This window comes from Numida meleagris, chromosome 21 (genome assembly GCF_002078875.1).
Source record: "Numida meleagris isolate 19003 breed g44 Domestic line chromosome 21, NumMel1.0, whole genome shotgun sequence".
In the NCBI taxonomy this organism is placed as follows: domain Eukaryota; kingdom Metazoa; phylum Chordata; class Aves; order Galliformes; family Numididae; genus Numida; species Numida meleagris.
In genome coordinates, this window is record NC_034429.1 from 706,790 (window position 1) to 726,569 (window position 19,780).

Sequence of the window (19,780 nt, forward strand, 5' to 3'; positions counted from 1 at the left end):
TTTTTTTTTCTTTCTGCAATTGTGATATCAGAAAACTGCTGTGAACAAGCAGTAATCCTTACCCCAGGCAAGTGTTCATGCAGTCAAGGTCCTTCTGCTTGTGAGTCTTTTCTTGACTCTCCCAACAACTTTTGGAACACCAGTTTCTGCCAGATGTAACCAGAAAGGAGGAGGCACCAGAGATGCACAGCTCGAGCTTTGTGGAAATGGGATTTCATAGGAGAGATCTGAATCAATCCTCCATTGAAGGAAAGGCTGCAGAGCTCAATCTCAGTATTAGGCAAGAGAGAAACCACCAGCCTCAGGAAACCAGGTTATCTAAATGCCACAGAACACGTGTGTGTCCATAGCACTCTGGGAAATATAGTCAGTAGCACCACAGAAGTGCAGGTATCTGCTGGGAAGAGCATAGCAGACAAACGTATGAGCTATTGAATAGGAAAGTTCAATACATTTTCTAGTTACTGCAGAGGTAGTCCAGTGCTTCCCAATGAAAATCTGTTTTCTTATGAGAATTTAAACTCATTATTTTCTTGATACTTCTAGTGCTTTATATTGCAATGTAGCTGTCACACAGCTTCTATCTGACAAAATATTATAGAATGGGACAGCTTGGAGATGCAAGACCACTTCTGTCTTGAACTGTGGTTGCCTCTGCAAACAGGAATTTCTCCCCTAAATGTATCCCCTTTACATCCAACCTGCACTTGACAAAAGCTGAAGAAACACAGAGACATTAACATCTAGCCCAGGAGACTGGGGAGTGTGAAATTCTGCAAAGTGAAAGCAGGGGAAGATGTAGTTCTGTCAGAATTAATAACAGCAGCAGCAACGAGCAGCCCCAGTACCAGCAGGGTCATGTTGTGTTAAGTCCTTAATAATTATTAAGTGCTGAGATAACCTCAGATGAAAAGTACTATGGGTCAAGTCACATAAAACTAGTGAGCAACTGGCTATAGGCACGTCACAGGTATAGCAGTGATAATTATTCATACAAAAGCAGACCTCAAAACGTCTATCAGGGCCTCACTGTGTCGGGCACGTGCTTCCACTCTATACATGAGGCACTACCATGGGAAGAAGAGGAAAGATTAACCACTGCCTGTGGATGTGCAGGAAAGCTGAAGATAGGCAGGGAAATTGATCTCCCAGGTCCTAGGCAGATCCTTTCATCACCAGACCACCAATATTTCCCTAAAATGTGGAACCAGAAAAGCAGCGATCTTAATATTGTGAAATGTGTCTCTGTGCCCTCAATATTTAATATACCATCAAATATTAATGTTTGACCTGATTATACTTGGTATTTTTTTTTAATAGTAACAATACAGGTTGTTTGAAGATGAAAATGATAAAGTGTTAAAAAGATGAGTGTAAAAATTAGATATAAATTTCAAGGGTAAATCTAAATGCCACAGTGGAGCTGTTATGGGAGCTCCTATGCATCCTGCAATGTGTATTTATAATGGGCTCCTAGCAAAGTGTGCTGTGCTAGCATTGCTGTAGTTATGGTTCTGTCAGCATTTCCACTCTAAGTGCTATCATTCAGGGTGCTGCAACTCACCCATCAAATTCCTCACATCGCCAAAACGTGATGTGTGGACTTTTCCCTACAGATCCCAGATGGAAAACCCTTCTAAGAGTGAAGCCAATAGGATTCTGTGAGTGTCTAACAAAGTATAGCAAAAATCTAGAGGAATAGCTTGTTACTCGCAGTGGTAGTTGCTGGAACAACTTACATCAGTAGTTACTGTAATAAGGGTGATAAGTCCATATTAAAATCACCATAATTAAATATTTATCCTCCATATAAACCTTAAACTGGTGTGAATACAGGTTACGCATACACCTCCATGTTCTGCATTACTTCTCTATCATCAGTTGTTCTTAAATCAGGACATTTGTTCCCCGCTGCTAATCCAGCAGTAGCCTCATATTCTGCTTTAATGCTACACAAATTCTCATTCTCTGCTGCTGTAAGTAGTACCATTATAGCTCCATTGACTTTAATAACGCTTACCTTGGTTTACGTCAGCTGGAGGTATGTCTCGTAGGCTTTCATATCTTAAGTTTGATCACAGCTCTGCATTTACTTTGTCATAGAGTTGCTAACCTGGAAATGTGTATATCAGGGAGATTTTGAACATAATTCTCCTTGCTGAGCAAAAATCCTCCTGGAGTTAACTTGTCAGAGCAATGCAATATAAACTAATCTGTAGGATATGTTGGACTCCCGGGCTGTGGTGTATCACTTTCTGTGCCAGGTACCAAGGATAGGAGGTACTGTTTTGCTAAAGCTTGTAAGTAGATTTGAGAAGGTCTTGTTATCTGCTCGTGGAAAGCAATGCTTACAAGGATACAGTGAGCTCTAGAAATTGGAAGAGTGAGTTCACTTGGCCAGAACACAATTGATGTGAGCTGAAAGCGTTTGCAGAGAACAGCTCCTGTGCTGCTTTAGCCTGTTGAAGACATTGCTGTGTTGGGAGTGTGATGTTTGAGACAGCTGTTACTGAAACAGCAAAGATGACACGAGGTGTATACTTCTGGTAGCGTCCTTCCATCTCTAGATCTCTAGGTCCTAATGTACTCCTCCGAGTAGACTGACCAGATGCACATAGTTCCCAATGCATGAAACTGCTATTGCCTATAGCAAGGGAGCTTCTGCAGTCAGCAATGTGGAAATAAATATTTTATTATGTAGGGTGAATACTAAACATCTCTTCACTGTTGGTTTGAGTGAGAGTTGTCCTCAGTGCAGAGTTGGAATTCAAGACTTCAAGACCACTGGTGCTTTGTTTTCTCTATGTTAAGCTCTCCAAGGTTAGGTATCATACTCCAAATGTTAAATACGCTCCCTGGCTCAGCTTTCGGCGTTCCAGATATGCCTCGAAGTATGTATACCTTGTTTCTTCTCATTTATGCTTTGCAAACAGTGGGCTTGTTGGCATTTGCTCTGCGTCATAGAGTAAAGCAAAGATGATCTGCAGGACTTTGCCAAGGGCTTTGACTGAGGCCCTTTTCTGACTGACGGAGAGGGAGAGCGCGCATCTCCCAGGGCATCACCACGATATCAGAGCCAGCTGTCACTCATGGTAAATTGTGCAGATCTTCAAAACATCCTCCTCCTTCACCAGTCTTATGTGCTTTGATGTGTGGTGAAATAATTAATACTTTAAATGTCAGCACTGTTATCGTTGGGTATCTGAGCTAGTCCCCATTGAGATGAATGGGACTGAGCTGTTGTTTCAGGTTTTGCAAATGCAGACAGATGTCATGGCATCAGTTGTTCAAGTGTGAGAGAATTTTTTCGTATTCCAGTGAGTGATACTAACCAGAGACTTGTATTTAAAATAAAAAGCAAAGATTATATGGGGTAAGTAATGATATACAACAGGCAGCATTATGCCATACTCTGTTTGGGTCTTGTCATAAATTGCCAGGCAGTTGTGCGGCATTTAGACCTCTCCCTGTTGCTGACTGTAACAATTCTGTTGTTAAAACAGTTATGCTAGAGTGCAGTTTATAAACTAACCAACACTATAGTTTATTTACTAGATGAGTGCTCTTTTTTGCATATGCTATCTCATGTTATGAACAATTTTTTACGTTATGTTCTGGGAAATTCAAGAGACCGCTAGTGCCTGAAACATTGGATCTGAGAGTGGCCAAAGGGATTTTGCTGTGCCTCAATCAGTTTTCTTGTGGGTTTCATTTCAGATACCTATCTGAGTTGTAGGAAAAAATGAGCGGCCTGCTGCCATGTCAGACCTCTTTATGGTCTCTGAATCCACGAACCAAAAAGCATGTGGATATAATTTTGGCATATGGTCTGTGTAACACGTAGATAAATCACAACAGGTCCAATAGTTCTTTTCTCAGTGGAAGCGATATTGTGGTGAAGCTGTTTAAACTTGCTGGTGGAGTCTGTATCTCACCTCTCCTGCTGCAGCTTCAGTTGAAAAGGTGCCGTCTATTTCCAAAAATGTTACATTTTGTTTCTTTGCAGGATTTCATGACAGATGTTTCATTACTGAGTAAAATTAGCGGTAATCTTTTTATTGCAAACTGTACAGAAAACCTTTTGTGACAAGAGGCATAATAGATGCATTGACTCAAAATGGTTGAGTTCTTCTTAGACAGTTCGACATTGTTTAGAAATTATTTGTTGCTATTTATCTATCTGAACAGAATTTAAAAAATCCATGTCAATACTTTGGAAAAATGTTTGTTGGATAACAGCCGATTTCTTTTTCCTGAGTTAGAATGCTGTATAGTCTCGTTAGCTAATTTTAGTCAACTACGTATGCATATGTTATAATTCTTGTATATTTTACATTGCTTTTGCTTATATCTAAAAAAATACAACATAACTGATTAGACTTGTAATCAAGAAGAGAAATGGCCCGCAATGATGTATAGGCTCTTGAGAGAATTGGCCTATAATTCTCAGGATTATTGGCAAAAAAAAAAAACCAACAAAAACAACCCACCCCCTCAAAAAAAACCTCTTCCCAAATGGGATGTAGATTCTGTGGCAGTTGAAATGTGTATTATTAAACTCCTTAAGCAAACCAGAATGGCTCCCAGTGGAGAGCAAAGACATTCTAAGTATAGCCAAGACTAAATTCTCAGGTCTGGGTTTTCTCTTCACAATTCCCACTTGATTATCTCCTGTAATATTTAAACTTCGTGCCATGCCATAATTATTTAATAAAAAGTAAATATAAAATGTATCTCAGAGGGGAATATGACCTTTTACCTTCGTGTTGTTATACCGAAGATAGACACAGATAAACAGAGAATTTGGATCGGAATAATAGTCTGTCTCACTTGATAGTTTAATTCTCCCGGTGTTTGAAATGGTTATCCTGAAAGGTGCTGAGAATATTTCAGAAGATTCAGTAAATGCCATCAGCATTTCTTGTAATCAGGTATTTTTTCAGCTGTGCTGATGCCACCAGTTCTTAAAAAAAAAAATTGTAGAAGAAGAAAAAATGGTACAAAAGGGTAAAAGAAGCAAGCACTGAATTGAGGATATTGCTACAGGAGTTACATGCGTCACTCATTAAATGGTTCATGGAATTCTAAGCAAGACTCTTAGCATGCAGTTGCATGAATGTGTCATTTACATTACAAAGCACATTCTGAAGTATAAAGAAATTCTAAATATATATATATATAATTGTATTACTAAACGCTAATAATCTTAATGTATTAGAGGCAAATCCTATGAGCGTGCAGAATTCTAAAGAACTGATGTTGGTTTCTATGTTAATTTCATTCAGATTTTAATTTTGAATAATCAGAAGCTACATTATTACTGTCAGACTCAAAGTAGAGAATATCAGCGTGTCTGAAGTTTTATGAAATTATCAATGATGCCATTAGGGCTCCACCAGCTTGTACTAAGGATCTGGGTCAAAATATCTTGGTTTATCCACTAGAGATTAACGTCATTACAGTGAAGTGGCTATGTATGCATAACAGCCACATACAATTAAAGAATTTAATGCATCTAATGAATAGCTGTACCCTAGTTTGTGACAGCAGAATGTGTGCAGGGTGGGTGATGTGTTTATTAGATGATCAAATACGGTACGCTTGATTTTTGACTGTATAATCAATACAGTATGTGAATTTTTGCTTTTTTTTTTTTTTTTTTTTTACCATAACTTGCTAGATATTGTGACAGTGGAGAAGCTGTGAAACTCGTCTTTCCTTGCAAGGCTTTACGTTTATATTGCCTGAGATATATAATCATGTAATACATTGTTTTCTGTTTTCCTTTCAGCTTTAAATGAACCTACCATAGATTACGGTTTTCAAAGACTGCAAAAGGTCATCCCAAGACATCCTGGGGACCCTGAAAGATTAGCTAAGGTAAAAATATTTTTAAGCATTGCAGCTGAGTCCAGTAACTATTTTCTTCCACTTCTAAATAACTCATAAAGTGAGAAAATTTTGTCTTAACTGATGATTATATCTGAACATGTTAGTTCACTAATTGGTTGTAGGTCCAAACAATTTGATCACGTTGACTCTACAACTACCAGTATTTTTTTACTTGTTAGAGCTCAAGCACTGTCTGTGAACTTCTTTTACTGCTAAAATGAGCATTGCCTGCAGATGTCTTCCCAATTCATATTCAGGGCTGTTTGTCTTTCTCCATGCTGGCAAATCTCTGAACCTAAATATGATAAGCATAAAGGAAGTGTTGCAGAGGTCTAATCTGAAGGGAATCTTTTAGTAAAAATCACTTAAAACTCAGCTTTCTGCAGCCACAACAGCAGCATGTATGTGTTGAAAGTGCTGTATCTGTAATCTTACAGCGTGTCTATGCAGTGCCTAGCACTGTGAGAGGGGCATTAATGACTTTATTCCTCGATTTCAGTGCAGTAAAAGTAACTATTGTTATCTATCTCCGCATGATGATAGGCGATTGGATTCTGCGTTATTGTCGAATGTGTCTGTGCAAAAAAGATGTATTGAGATTCAGCAGGAAGCCGAGTTGCAGTTGGCGGTGGGGGATGGCTGAAAGGCTTCAGGACGCTGGAGAGCTCCGGGCCCGGCGCGGCGCGCAGCCACCGCCCGCTGCCGTCCACCGCCCGCACCGCACCCCTTTCCTCGCACCAGACTCCTTTCTTTTTCAGCTGTCTGTTTTATGTTTCTAACTATCTGCTCCTTCTCTAGGAAATGCTGTTGAAACGAGCTGCTGACCTAGTTGAAGCACTGTACGGAACGCCGCATAACAACCAGGTCAGAGCAACTACTCCGGGCAGGGCAGTGGGATACCTTGAGATTTTTGCAACAAGCTCCAGCACTTTTCTCCCAGCACGTTGCTGAAGTTGTGCCCTTCGTTCCGCAGGACATCATTCTGAAACGAGCTGCAGACATCGCAGAAGCTCTCTACAGCGTACCGCGGAATCCCGCGCAGATCCCTGCGCTGTCCAGCTCCCCGGCGCACAGCAGTATGATGGGCATTAACTCCTACGGCAGCCAGCTGGGGGTCAGCATCTCAGAGTCAACACAGGGGAACAACCAAGGTGAGCAATGCACGCGGTACGGTGTTAATTCACACAGTGAGAAGCTGAATCTTAGTTATTTTCATAGCAATGTCTCAACTTGAGTCTCCTTCGATGGGGATACTGAAGACCCATCTGGATGTCTACCTGCACAACCTGTTGTAGGGAACCTGCTTGAGAAAGGGGGGTTGGACTCAATGATCTCTGGAGATCTCTTCCAACCCCTGCAATTCTCTGAGTCTTTATCTGCTCCGTTAAGAACAGGAAGATTGCATTAAACTATCAGCATCAGAAATGGACATGTGGTTCTGTTTTGAATGGTACTATGTCTGTGCCAAGTTCTGGTCATCAGATTAGCTATGGCTGAAGCAATTCTTGAGTGCTGTTTGAAACCAGCTTAACCCTGAGTTCTCTCCCTGCTCCGCTCAATGTATTTTTTAGTTAGATCTCTGTTCTTATAAAAGACATGGGCAACAACTGGAAAAAACTCACATTTCAAGCGGCAGATATATATAGATATATATAGATATAGATAAATGTTTCTTAATGTTAATTTTACCAATTTGCATGTGTTGTACATACTGCACATATACTATTGATTTTTAGGACATTAAGCCATAAAAATACTTACTACTAGTATCACGGGAGTATGTAAACTTCAAGTGCTTTCTGAAACTTGAATGATTAATTTCTCAACACAGGATTCCAGTAACATACAAATCTGTGGTATGTGACTGCATGGATAGCTGTGTTGTTCAACATTGAGGCAGTAAAGCCGTATCATATAAAGTTGATATTAAATATATCACATCAAAAGCCATAATGTAGATATCTTTACTAGTTTTTTTTTAAATAAGGTCTTACTGATTCTGAATTAGAGCTTCATAATACCAGTGGGCAGAAATAAATTGATTTGGTATCTAAATGGTAACCACTGTTAAGAGTATCCATTGGATCACACCTTTCTGATGAAATCTTTTCATTGGAGAAACCCTTTTGCAGCTGTAACAATAGCCTGGGACTTTAATGCTGATAGCTATATTATTCTTCAGATCTCTTTATGGAGGAAAAGAAGGCTAAGAAAAATACCACAAATATTTTACAACATTAAAGACAACAAATGGCTTTTATTAACCCACTTTGTTCTTTCCTCCACGCAGTTTAATTACACTTACTTGATTGATTTATCTAAGCTGGATTTAAATAAATGATTTATTTCACCACGAGACAGGGTTTTTATTTTTCTGTTTACACAGGAGAAAGTTTTAAGCTCAATTCCTTGACATTCTATGAAATATGATTTATTTTTAGGTTACATTCGTAATACAAGCAGCATCTCACCCCGTGGTTACTCATCCAGTTCCACACCTCAACAGTCCAATTATAGCACTTCCAGCAATAGCATGAATGGCTACAGCAACGTCCCCATGTCAAACCTGGGCGTTCCAGGCTCACCTGGTTTCATTAATGGCTCTCCAACAGGATCCCCTTATGGAAGTAAGTGCTTTGCTTCTTTTCAATTTGTGCCTGGTCTGGTTTAATTTCTTTTACCGCATCAAAAAAACACACAGCAGTTTCTTTTGAGAGAAGTTTTTGAGATTTAGTGAAGGTTTTGTAAGAGGTTCAGAATTTGTGTTCTAATATTTTTTAGTATAAGCTAGAAACATTCCCATCTTTCAAGAGTAACAGAGGAATATTGAACACTAGCTGTGAATTGAACCTTGTATTTCTGTCAATTTTTACCCTTATGCGGAATCCCACCTAAAAAGCAAAAGCCACTAGAAATGAGATATGTTTTTAATGATAGATGATGAAGCAAGTAGCCATCACAGCAAACAGGCTACTCTGAATATCCTTTGTGAAAGACATTCTAAAGTGACTTCTGTGTTCAGGAAGAAGTGTATGAACTACATTAGCAATAACAGAGAGCTGAACTTTGGATTCATGTCCTGTGAAATTATTTTTAGGTTGTAAGTATGACTGCACTTCCAGTTACTAGGGTGATCACAGGCAAGTCACCCTTCCTTCCGTGCCATGATTTCCCTCTGTATGTATACATGCACGCATATAATTTTTATATTCATATATTTGAAAGGACTAACAGTTAAACAGGTATCTACTTTGACTTACTAGTTTATTATTTACCTACACTGTAGCTTAAATAAGGGGTGTAGTTCCCAGTAACATCAGGATCATGCCTTTCCTGAAGAGGTAAGGTATCCTGCAAAATATTATTTTGTATTATATTCATGTCCTCTGTGTAAGGAATGACACACTTTGAAGTGATGATGAAGGCTTCTTGCTGATCTGAAACAATATCCTCACAGTTTGAGTTGTAACTTAAGGCTAAGGTGCAACCCAACAAATATTCAGGTACTTCTAGTTCTTCCCTCATTCTGTAGTTTTGCCATTCACTTCCTGAAGGAAAGGACCAAGTCTACAGCATATTGTTATTCTTTTTGCAAGCTAATACTTAGGATACTGGGAGAGTCATTTGAAAACACAACAAATATTGGTTAGTTCTTCATACAGTTTAGGCTAATTAGACATATTTTATGCTGAACTAACTATTCAATATAACTATCTCTCTACTTTAGACTTTCCTCAAACAGCCAAGCCAACAGGACAGACATTTAAAGCGATACCAAGCATGTCTAATTGCATTTCTGATGAGAAATAACTTTCTTTCTCTTGCAGTAATGTCTTCAAGTCCAACAGTTGGCTCCTCCAGCACTTCTTCCATCCTTCCATTCTCCTCTTCCGTCTTTCCTGCTGTCAAACAGAAGAGTGCCTTTGCTCCCGTCATCAGACCCCAAGGGTCTCCTTCTCCTGCCTGCTCCAGTGGCAATGGAAATGGGTTTAGAGGTAAGAAATGTACAATTGATATTCAGCTGGCACATACAAAGCACACTGTATTAGCCTAGGTAAATATAATAATCACCTGAAAGACCATTACACTATTAGGGGACTCGACAGTGAAAATCTGACCCAACTGGATTAAACCACTGCTCCAAGTTTTGTCTATTTCATGTTAAAACAATGAGGGACAGATACATATTTATACCAAGAAGGATTTGACCCAAGCTTCATTTAAATACCAGCTCTTTTGTGAGGAATGGCTTCTCCTTAAGCTGCAGGGACTTGTAAAACAAATGTCTGCCCCGCGGAGTTAATAGACAGCTCTGTACACAATGGCCAATGTCTTGAAACCTGCTGCAAGGTTTAGGCTCATGCAGGGAATTAAGCCCTATAGTACATTTACAGCCTTTTTAAAGGTGATCTGCAAAACAAATGTGAGTATTAAGATAAGAATGGAAACCTGTACTAAATTCTATGCTTTAACGGGCTGTGGAGGGGAGGGGGGGTGTGTGCAGCACATAAATACACTCCAAGTCTCCATAAAAGAAAGCTTTTATAGGGCCTTAGAAGTCATCTGGCTCCTTCAGACTTCACTAGAGATATCATAGAACAAAAACAAATCTGGGAACTCAGCCATGCCAAGAGCCAGTGGTAATTCTAAAAATGAGTCCTACAAACCGCACCTGTTGATTTGGGTGCATTATAAATCCTTAGCTAGGCCACAGAGACTTACATAAACTGTGATTATTTTATATAATAAGGAAATTTTAGGTGTGCTGAACAAAAATAATTACATTTTTAAAAGCTAACATGCAGAATTCTGCTGTATATGTGAAACAGCTTCTTCCCCTGCCCCAATTACCTGAAACTTTGTGCCCCTTTAAGATCATCTCCTCCCCATTAATGAAACACATTGCTCCATCCATGTAAATGCACAAGCACCATGTTGACACGGAACACAATTTCTTTCCTACTCCCTTTAAAGGAGAAGGGGAGAAGTATTTGAAGCAGTTTTTTAATCTGTACATGAAGAAAGCTTTGCTGACCCAACAGCTGGGGCTATTTATCTAAACTGTTTATAGATCAATTTATCTTTGTTTCTGGTATGGTCATGGTCTCTAAAGAGTTATCATCACTACCTGCTCTGCAGTTACCTTTGTTTTTTTGAGTTCTTTGTATCAGATAATGGTGGAGCATATTGATTTCACTGTATTTCTAAATATAAAAACAAAACCCATGGTGAGATTTTAGCTGTTTTAGGGAACTGTTCCAAGGACACGTGATTTTAAACAGATTTAAACATCTCACTAGGACGTCCTATCAGCTCAGGAATAGTTTGCTTATTTAGCTTAAGGCAGTTGGACAGTGCTATATGATCTAAAGACAAATCACTCGAGGGCAGCTGTGTGTTCAGAGTAGATTTAAATCAGATTTAAACGTAAAGTTGTGTAACCACCAGGCTAGAAGGGCTAGTTTTTAAGAAATTACCTAAGATAGTGCTAACTAGCTGCAGATCAGTTCAGGGAAAAATCATTTTGGAAAGACACTTCCTGGGAGAAAGGAAAAGTACAGGTAATAAAAACCACACTGACTGTTTATTAACTAAAGTTAATACTTTAACTTTGTCTGTCCCCTCTGCTTAAGATTCTGCTTAGCAAGAGGTTTTTTTTAATTTTTCTTTAACCCCTTAGGTAAACAGGTAAAGTAACAGAGTTCGTTTTGTGCTATTAATGCCATTTAGTGTTTACGATGTATTTTATTCGATCTGTAAATTGGCAGTAAATAAGAGATTCTAGAAATGGAACTTTCATACAACATAAAATCTTAAAACTGAAAACCCGGCACTCACATCTATGCATTTTTTCCACTGATAGAAGTCCACTGTATGCCCTTCGTTGTAGGAAATCTCCTTGTACATCAACGCTGCGATACATAAAAAAAAAACAGTAATAAAGCCACAAGTGACATTTAAATAAGCTTTCAGCAGATACAGTACCTGTACAATGAGACTTGTCAGTCAGCCTGCGACAACAAACTACAGCTGTGACTCACAGCAAAGACAGCACTTGATTCACAGACCACTCAGCCCCAGGTTCATTGTGTCAGGTTTTCGGAGCTCTTTAACTATTTCAACCAGAGATGGAAAGTTTTTTTTTTTTTTTTCCCCAACTGAACTGCTTAAATTGATGCATGCTGAGGAGCACGTGATTTGGAAAGGATCCAGATCTGCGCAGCCCTGATATCCAAATTAATGTTCCCACAGTGTTGACAGACAGATGTGGCTAGAAAGTCAACAGGAGGGTCCCAAAGAGGCTTCTTGAATGGACTTACTGTGCTGCAGCAATGGGACACTGTTAATCTCCATTGCTATGCCACTGCCCTGTAATATACAAGCTAAGAATAGGTACGCTGTTAATATATTTTATTATTTTATTTTTAACATGGGCATCAGCAAAAGCACAGGACAAGCTGTGAGTACATTCAGGCTCCAAGCTAAAGCACATCATGCAGTGGTTTTGACATCACCTCCCAGTTTCTTTACCCATAATTCAGCAAAAACATCTTTCCAGCAGGGATTTTTTTTGAGCTCTAATGTAACATTTGCAGCATTGTACTTTCGCTACACCTATTGTTGAAAGGCAAAACGTTTCCTAGTGATACAATCTCCATCCTACTTATCGCATCCTGTTGCAGTGATTGTATCAAAAATACAACCAGCCCCTCAGGGCATGCCACTCTGCTTACAAGCAGCAACAGAAATCTTGAATTTAGCTTCTGTGTATGCTAGCCACAGCAGTGTTTAAGCCTGGATAAAAACTAGTCTAAACAGGAGAAGCCTTACGAGCTTAATCCTCAGATTAGCACTCCCATTATTCCTGGCTGTTTAGAGATGCAAAAATATATTTTTCAGGGACAATCTTGTGATACCTAAAGCTGCTGGAGATAATAGGGCAGCTTGCAGAAAATACATTGCGAGTCAGAACTATTAGCTAAGCACAAAACGTGCCTATCTACTGGCTTTCAGCTTTGGGCTGCACAACCCAGCCAAGACCTGTGGAATACCCTCAGATAACCCCATCCCGTGCCATGTGTTCTTGCTTACCTCTTTCACCTGCCATCTGCTATACATTCTTCCACTGTTACAGGACGTGATAGGTAGAGAACAAGCAGCAATCCATACTGGACGCCACTCAGTTCTATATGTTATCCAAATTGAGAGCAGGTGATCCTGATCAGAACAATCGTATTCTCCACTCATGTCAGATGTCAAGGGAGTTTAAAAAAGGCTTTGGGAAGATATAATATGACGTGATGCAACACGGCATGATAAGTACACAAATGCCTAATCAACTCATCTCAGATGGAGGGCAGCTGATGGGGAAAAGCAAGCAAATTGGAAACTGCTGGAACAGCATGGACCGCTGACTGCCCAGATTACCTTTGGCCAGCTCAGCACATCTCAACATAAAAATGCAAGCTCAGTTACAAGGAATAGCAGGCAAGCCCCAGAAGGTCAGATGTTCCATTAACCATCAGGATCCTAGCCAACCCAAAAAGTATTGAAGTCTGATACCCTTAGGAACAGTCTCAGTTTAGCAAAGGGGACATCTGTACCATTTCCTAAGGAAATAGAGGTATCTGAGTTGAAGACTGTAATTATTCATATCTTGTCTTGACAACGTTAGAGGTGTTAACACGAGGGATTCTTGTCCACTTGCATTGAACGTTTGTACAAACAGGTAATGAGAGGAAAGTTGCTCTGAGAAGTTTCTAGAGGGTGGGATTCAGATGGAATGGCTGGCTCACATTTACAAAGCACTGTTCCTGATTGCTACCAGTGCAGTGCCTGACCCGCTGTTCCAGTTTGAAGCCTAGCTCCAGTCAACACTTACAACACAGCATTTTAAACCCACTCTTAACAGCCGTAACCAGGTAAAAATAATAACTGGGCATTTCCTTGCTAGGAACATTCAGTAATATGCTGCTGAGGCAGAGTGATTCCTGAGCCTGGACAGGGCTTTAAGTACCTTATGGACCATAAATGATATATACATGATGTCAATATGAGAAAACTATATATATGTCATCTGATTAAATTTGATATATAAGGAGGATAACGTACATTTTTTTCTCCACAGTTTATTGGCAGAGATGTATGGGGCACAGGCTGTTTCAAAATAAAGAAAACCATAAGAGAGGTTCAAAATTTCTTGTTAACATTTAACAAAAATCCCTCCCGTTCCTATTATTTACTTACCTTTCATTTGATGGGATGTTGATGTTAGTAGCTCAACGTATATCGTGACTTACTCAAGCTGGACAAGAGCTCAGTTTTTAATGGGAGAACATAAAAATCTGCCTCTTATTTATAGAAAGATGGATTCAGGACTGTTATGTATCACACACACAAAAGAGAGATATAATATTGGCCTCTCCTTTACGGGTAGAAAAACTTTGCCACTTCCCAGTCCATCTGGAACCATAACTGCAGAGGGATTATACATTCCTGTGCTCTTTAACAGTTAAACTAACGTGTATCACTTTGCAAACAGATTTTAATTTTAAAGGCTGTGCCTAATTATGTTGAACTAAATCACAATAAGTGTTCAGGCAGCCTTTTGCACATTTACAACTCAGTACAACACTGAGATCTTTAACTACAGCAGTACAACTCAATGAGCGAGACCAAGTTAACTTTTGCATCACTTACCTGGCAAAGGCTTTGTCTGCATTTTCAGAAACATTTTATGGTTTTAAAATACGACATAACATGCTTATCATCTAAAAGAGACAAAACCGTGACTTAGTTGAAAATATTTTACCTGCTTGTAGTTAGCAGATCACAAATGGATGGATGAAAATCTTCCATCCAGGTAAAGGCAGATTTCTGCCCCCAAAACGACGTTAATTTTCGATGGAGGAAAATATAAAAATAAATTATTCAGGAAAAACAAGTATTTTGTGACTTTCTAGTGTCTTATTTGGAACAATCCTCATGGGTCCTTCACAGAAACTATGGTTTAGTTTGCTTAGATTCTAGAATGAGGGATAACAGTGCCCATCATCCAAACTCCTGACGCTTAATTGAGTCAGCTGCGTTCTCCTCCAAAAATCCCTCCTTTTTTCTATCCTTCTCAGTTGATTACTCATTTGTAAAACAGTGCATTGTTTCACAAACAGCTCCCTGGTCTTAAGATTAAAGTGAAACTGTGCATTTTCTAGTGGTAGCCATGATGGGAATAAAAAATAGCGATAAGGTAGAGCTTGCACCTATCAGCTGCATCTTTTATATGAGCAAATGAGATCGCAGCCAGCTGTGGTACCAATAGCTCAGTGGCTTTTGCAATTACAAAGCTACCTTAATATGCAGGACACCTCATGCAGTGAGGTATTTCTGACATTGCAGGATAGCAATATTCATTTAAGATGCTCAGAATTGCACCACTGCAGCACTTCATTCACCTGTTTGAAGAGCTGTAGAACCATAAGATAAGCAGTTCAATGGAAACAGTGGCAAAAGAGGAAACCAGAGTCATGCAGCCAAATAAGGGAGCGAGATATTGCATTCAGTGGCTGAAAATGCTCAACACCCTTCTTTAGAAAGTGAGGTTTGTAAAACAGGTCATAATTTAGATACCAACAAAGCACCTACGCTACGTGAGGAACCAGACGATGCAGAGCCCATCTCCAGTTCTTACCAAATGGTTCTGTGAATTGCAGAGTTCTTTCCCTTGCAAAGCAAGACAGTATTTTCAGGAGCCACTCGTGTACACGAGGCTTATGATCATTATTAATTACGCCCATTAAAGGTGCCTATCACCACAGCATCTGGGTACTATCCGTGTTTGATTATTTATTTATAAAAAAATTTTCCAACCTTGTGACAATTTTAATCAAGTGTTTCAGTTGATAATTGCAAGCTGTCAAGGTTAATACAATAAGGCTCATCTCTAATTCTTTTTCCATTTCCCTCCAAGAAAAAAAAAAACACCCTCTGGGATAATGACTGTGGTTTCTATATTCCCAACTCATCAGGGAGTGTCCTGCATTGAACCACCTTTATTGAAAAGTTACATCGATTCAATATATAGTAATACAGGCAAAAATAATTACAGCTTTGCTAGCAGTGTAAGACCTTAATCCAAACCTCACAAACATTCAATAAAAAGCGATACAGGCTGGGAATAGGCTTTTGACAGTGCAGCCCCAAAGGGGAGTGGAGGTGGGGTGGAAATGGACAGATAAGGGTAGGCAGAAAGAGAGAACCACAGAGCAAAGGCGTTTACATGAGCTGGGGAAGAACAGGTGAGAATTCCAGCCAGCAGTCCTCAACCTGCTTGTTCTTTGTTGCAGAAAAGGGTGAAGCTGCAACATTTGGATGAAACACGAGGGCAGCAATAAAGCTTGTTGCCTGTCCTTTCTGTATTATATTTTAATTTCACCTCGATTCCTCCATGGGCAGGTTCCATCCTAACAGCTTCCACAGGGTATCTTGCCACTCCAGAGCATTTACAGCCTGCAATGACAAACCAAACTTTTTGAGGCGGGCAAAAGGAGAGGAAAGAGAGACTTGCTCAGGGGAAAAGGTGGCAAAAGAGAGACCAGAGCCCCAGGGGTAATAACACACTGGGTTGCAGATGGCAGTTTTGTTGCTGCTGGCAGTAGTCTGAGTCTGGGACTGCTGGATCTAAACATCATCTCTTTAATTACACCATGAAAATGTACTCTTCCCTCACTGTAAGGGGCTTTGCAAAATGCTGCCTCTGCTAGCATTCTCAAAATATTTTTGAAGATGCGTGGAAGAAACTCAGACTTGGTCCTTGCTTCAATTTGCTGGAAAGTGTTATTTGATTAAAAGAATGACAGTAACTTTGATAAGGGCAGTATCAGAATTGGCTTTTATGCCAGTATGACCTCTCCCCTTTAGGAAAAGAGTTTAAACAACACTGACAGCAGACCCTGCATGTCTCAAATTAAACCATGTTAGCTGTAACAGGGACTGCTGCTTACAGAGATGGTCTAAATAGCCACGTACAGAGTCAAACTGGCTACGCCAGGAGAAGAGATTGGGTGTATGGACCGACCAGGCACAGTCTGTGCAAGTGCTGCTTTCTTTGCTTCAGGCAATAGACCCATCCAGGATACCTCAGACAAACAACTTAAATTCTTGGAGCTAACTGGGACAATTTTGCCCCAAGCAGATTAGCAAGTGCTCGCACAGACTGCTCTGCTGGGAAACCTGCGCGTACCTCTTCCGCCAGCACTGCAGAATGTGGACAAGGGTGTCAACCCAAGGCTTAAATCCAGTTTTCTAGAGGGTAGAAAGGCAGGTGAATGATTAACTCTCCAGCATCCCAACCCTCCAGGAAATTAAGGTCATTTTCCTGTTTGGGGGAGTGAGGAAGAAGAAAGGAGCAGCCCCTCGGTGTGACCAGAAAACCTCTCTTCTTCAAATGCACTCTCTTCCCCCTTTCCCCTCAGTAGGCATGCAAATATTTACCTTCCTTATTTAGGGTTATATCAATGGCCTGTTTGAAAAAGCTCTGTTTGGAAGACACTAACAAATGCCTAGGCCATTAAAAACAGCAGATACTTGCCTCAAGATTATTCAGTTTCACTTTCTTTTTCAGCCATCAAAATTGGCAGGAAATTTCAGCCCTAGTCACTTATAAAATATAAAAATATTTGTTTTCCTATTGTATTAAATCACAGACCATGTCCACAGTTGTTTAAAATCAACAGAGCTCCAATAAAAGAGTCATGTTAGTTGAGGATCTTGCCCTGAGCATTTTTTTTTTTTTTTTAAACACTACGAACATGAGGGTGAAATTAATTCTCGGAGGACAGGGCTTTAAACACATGAATAATCCCACAAATTTCAATGAACGTAAATCTTCACAGGATTAGGACCTTGCACTACACTGAGGCCCCTTTGAAAATATGACTCACTCATTTGTTATATAAATACATACAAACTTAACTTACCCCTCAAAACCTTTGGGAACAGCACCAGTTCCAGGCAGCTTCAAATGTTGCTGTTGTCAGTTATGAAGAATATAACTGCAATTAAAGGCAGTGAGAGTGACTAATAAATAATTTACATAAGCCCAGTGTTCTGGGAACGTGCCAGGTAAGACTACAGTGATTCAGACATATGGGGTAAACCAAGCAAGAAAGAGAGGCTGGTCATTATTTCCGCTGAAACTAAATTAGTAAACCCTGGCTCTGGTCATTCTCCAATGAATCAGCACTCACAATTCTATGGTGAGGTCCCCCAAGCGGTCCCTAGGTAAATTCCCATTTGCTTTCACATTATCCTTCCTCACTCACACCGTAACCTTTTCTTGCAAGCAAATTAGCAGGTTGAACGGGAAACGCAGACCTCGCTTGGTTCTGATTTTTCAAGAATGATTTTGAGTGCTCAACTTGAGAAAGTGTGAGAAATCCGCTAAGAACTGTCCCAAAAAAATTCAGTGTCCATTTCCAAGGAGTCTAAGAACACAAGCACCAAAAAATCATTAGGCATTTCTGAAAAATCATGTGCTAAGGCTTCAATTAATCCATTCTCTCCTTTATTGACTTAAAAATCACAATGGGCCTGGCCTTCTGGTGAACTTACAATGAAGGAGCACATTGTCCATTTTCTGTGGCCACTGTCAGCCTTCCATTGTTGGTTCTTCTCACGAAAGCACAACCCAAGCATAATCACGTTCCAAGAAATTGACGGTCTCTTAACGTCATCATTTAACCTGCTAGTAGAGGCACTGCTGCAATACGTGACTGCACACAGAAGGGTGAAGGGCTCAAATAAATTTTGTTCCATAAAAATATGCCAGCATTTCATCTTTGTCAATTTTCTTTTTCAGCCATGACTGGTCTTGTCGTTCCCCCGATGTAAGGAAGAGGCAGCTTTGCTCCTCTCCCTCTTCCCTTTTTTCCTCTTTTTTTTCATTTTTCTTTTACAGCACAAAACTACTTATTGTGATGGACCACTAAAAAAAGAAAAAATAATAGCACTACAAGCTCTTTTTGGGGGGAAAGCCAGGCCCAGGAAATAAAAGGAACATTTTTTATGGATCGGACAAGATAGAAGGCTGCATCTTTTACCTGTTTCATATGTCTGACACAACCACATCAACTCCTAGAACATTGTGAACGAAGAATCAGCCAAGTGCCAGAGGACGAACAACAGTTGGCAGAATGGGATCAGAAATGCAGAGTCTTTCTTGAAAGACACGAAACCTTCCTAAGATTTGTAAAATATTAAAAGGAAAAAGAAATTGGCAAAATGATTCAAGCTCGATATTTTGGATACAATTTGTTTTACTTTGTAGGGGAAAAAAGTTGAAGTTTCTATTTTATATGGAGCCTTTCAGATATCGATTTAGTTTATGCAGAAAAAAAATAATAAAAAAAAATCAACAAAACAGGGTACCAGCATGAAAGAATTTCTAGGACAAACTGACACGAGTGATGGAACTTTGGTGTATGTGTGTATTTGCTTATAGTTTAACCTCTTTAAAAATGTAAGATGTTTTACAATTATTTAAATAAATAAACTTGTAACTTATTGTATGTAGAGGTAGAAATTAAACCTTTTTTGGATTTTTTCCTCCAGTTGTACAATGAAGAAAAATGATGCAAAAATGTAGTGACAAGTTCAAGATATATTATTACTGCTGCGGTCGCTCCTCACTTCTTCCCTCTTAGTGAATTCATGTGCAAGGATGTAATAGGATTCCTTCTGATCAATTAACAAAATCATCAGAAACTGTTATACATGTGATGATATACAGAACACTGATTCATGTATAAATTTTCGTCCTCCTCATCTTCCCCCTCTTCTGTTTTTTGTTTCGATGAAGATATTCAGGTACTAAGATGAACTGGTAAGTTTC

General features: G+C 39.5%; 1 protein-coding gene and 1 long non-coding RNA gene across 8 annotated transcripts in view; one reads left to right on the plus strand and one right to left on the minus strand.

The window, feature by feature from the left end:
* The window catches only part of EBF2 (early B-cell factor 2), a 141,338-nt gene extending 122,464 nt beyond the window's left edge, over positions 1-18,874 (plus strand). For 2 of the 3 annotated variants that reach the window (XM_021374820.1, XM_021374817.1), the window contains exons 11-15: positions 5,792-5,880; positions 6,691-6,756; positions 6,866-7,043; positions 8,334-8,519; positions 9,720-10,725. In XM_021374820.1, coding sequence (XP_021230495.1) covers positions 5,792-5,880; positions 6,691-6,756; positions 6,866-7,043; positions 8,334-8,519; positions 9,720-9,946 — 746 coding nt within the window. In that variant the 3' untranslated portion in view covers positions 9,947-10,725. Of the gene's footprint in view, positions 1-5,791; positions 5,881-6,690; positions 6,757-6,865; positions 7,044-8,333; positions 8,520-9,719; positions 10,726-18,748 lie in introns of those variants that run through there. The other variant, XM_021374819.1, reaches the window with a different exon arrangement.
* LOC110387074 overlaps positions 9,753-19,780 on the minus strand; it is a 76,231-nt gene continuing 66,203 nt past the window's right edge. For 3 of the 5 annotated variants that reach the window (XR_002432396.1, XR_002432394.1, XR_002432392.1), the window contains 4 exons: positions 18,990-19,128; positions 17,868-17,942; positions 11,731-16,398; positions 9,763-9,855 (listed from right to left, as the gene is read on the minus strand). This is a non-coding gene — a long non-coding RNA (uncharacterized LOC110387074). Of the gene's footprint in view, positions 9,856-10,743; positions 10,859-11,730; positions 16,399-17,867; positions 17,943-18,989; positions 19,129-19,780 lie in introns of all 5 variants that reach the window. The other 2 variants (XR_002432393.1, XR_002432395.1) reach the window with 2 other exon arrangements.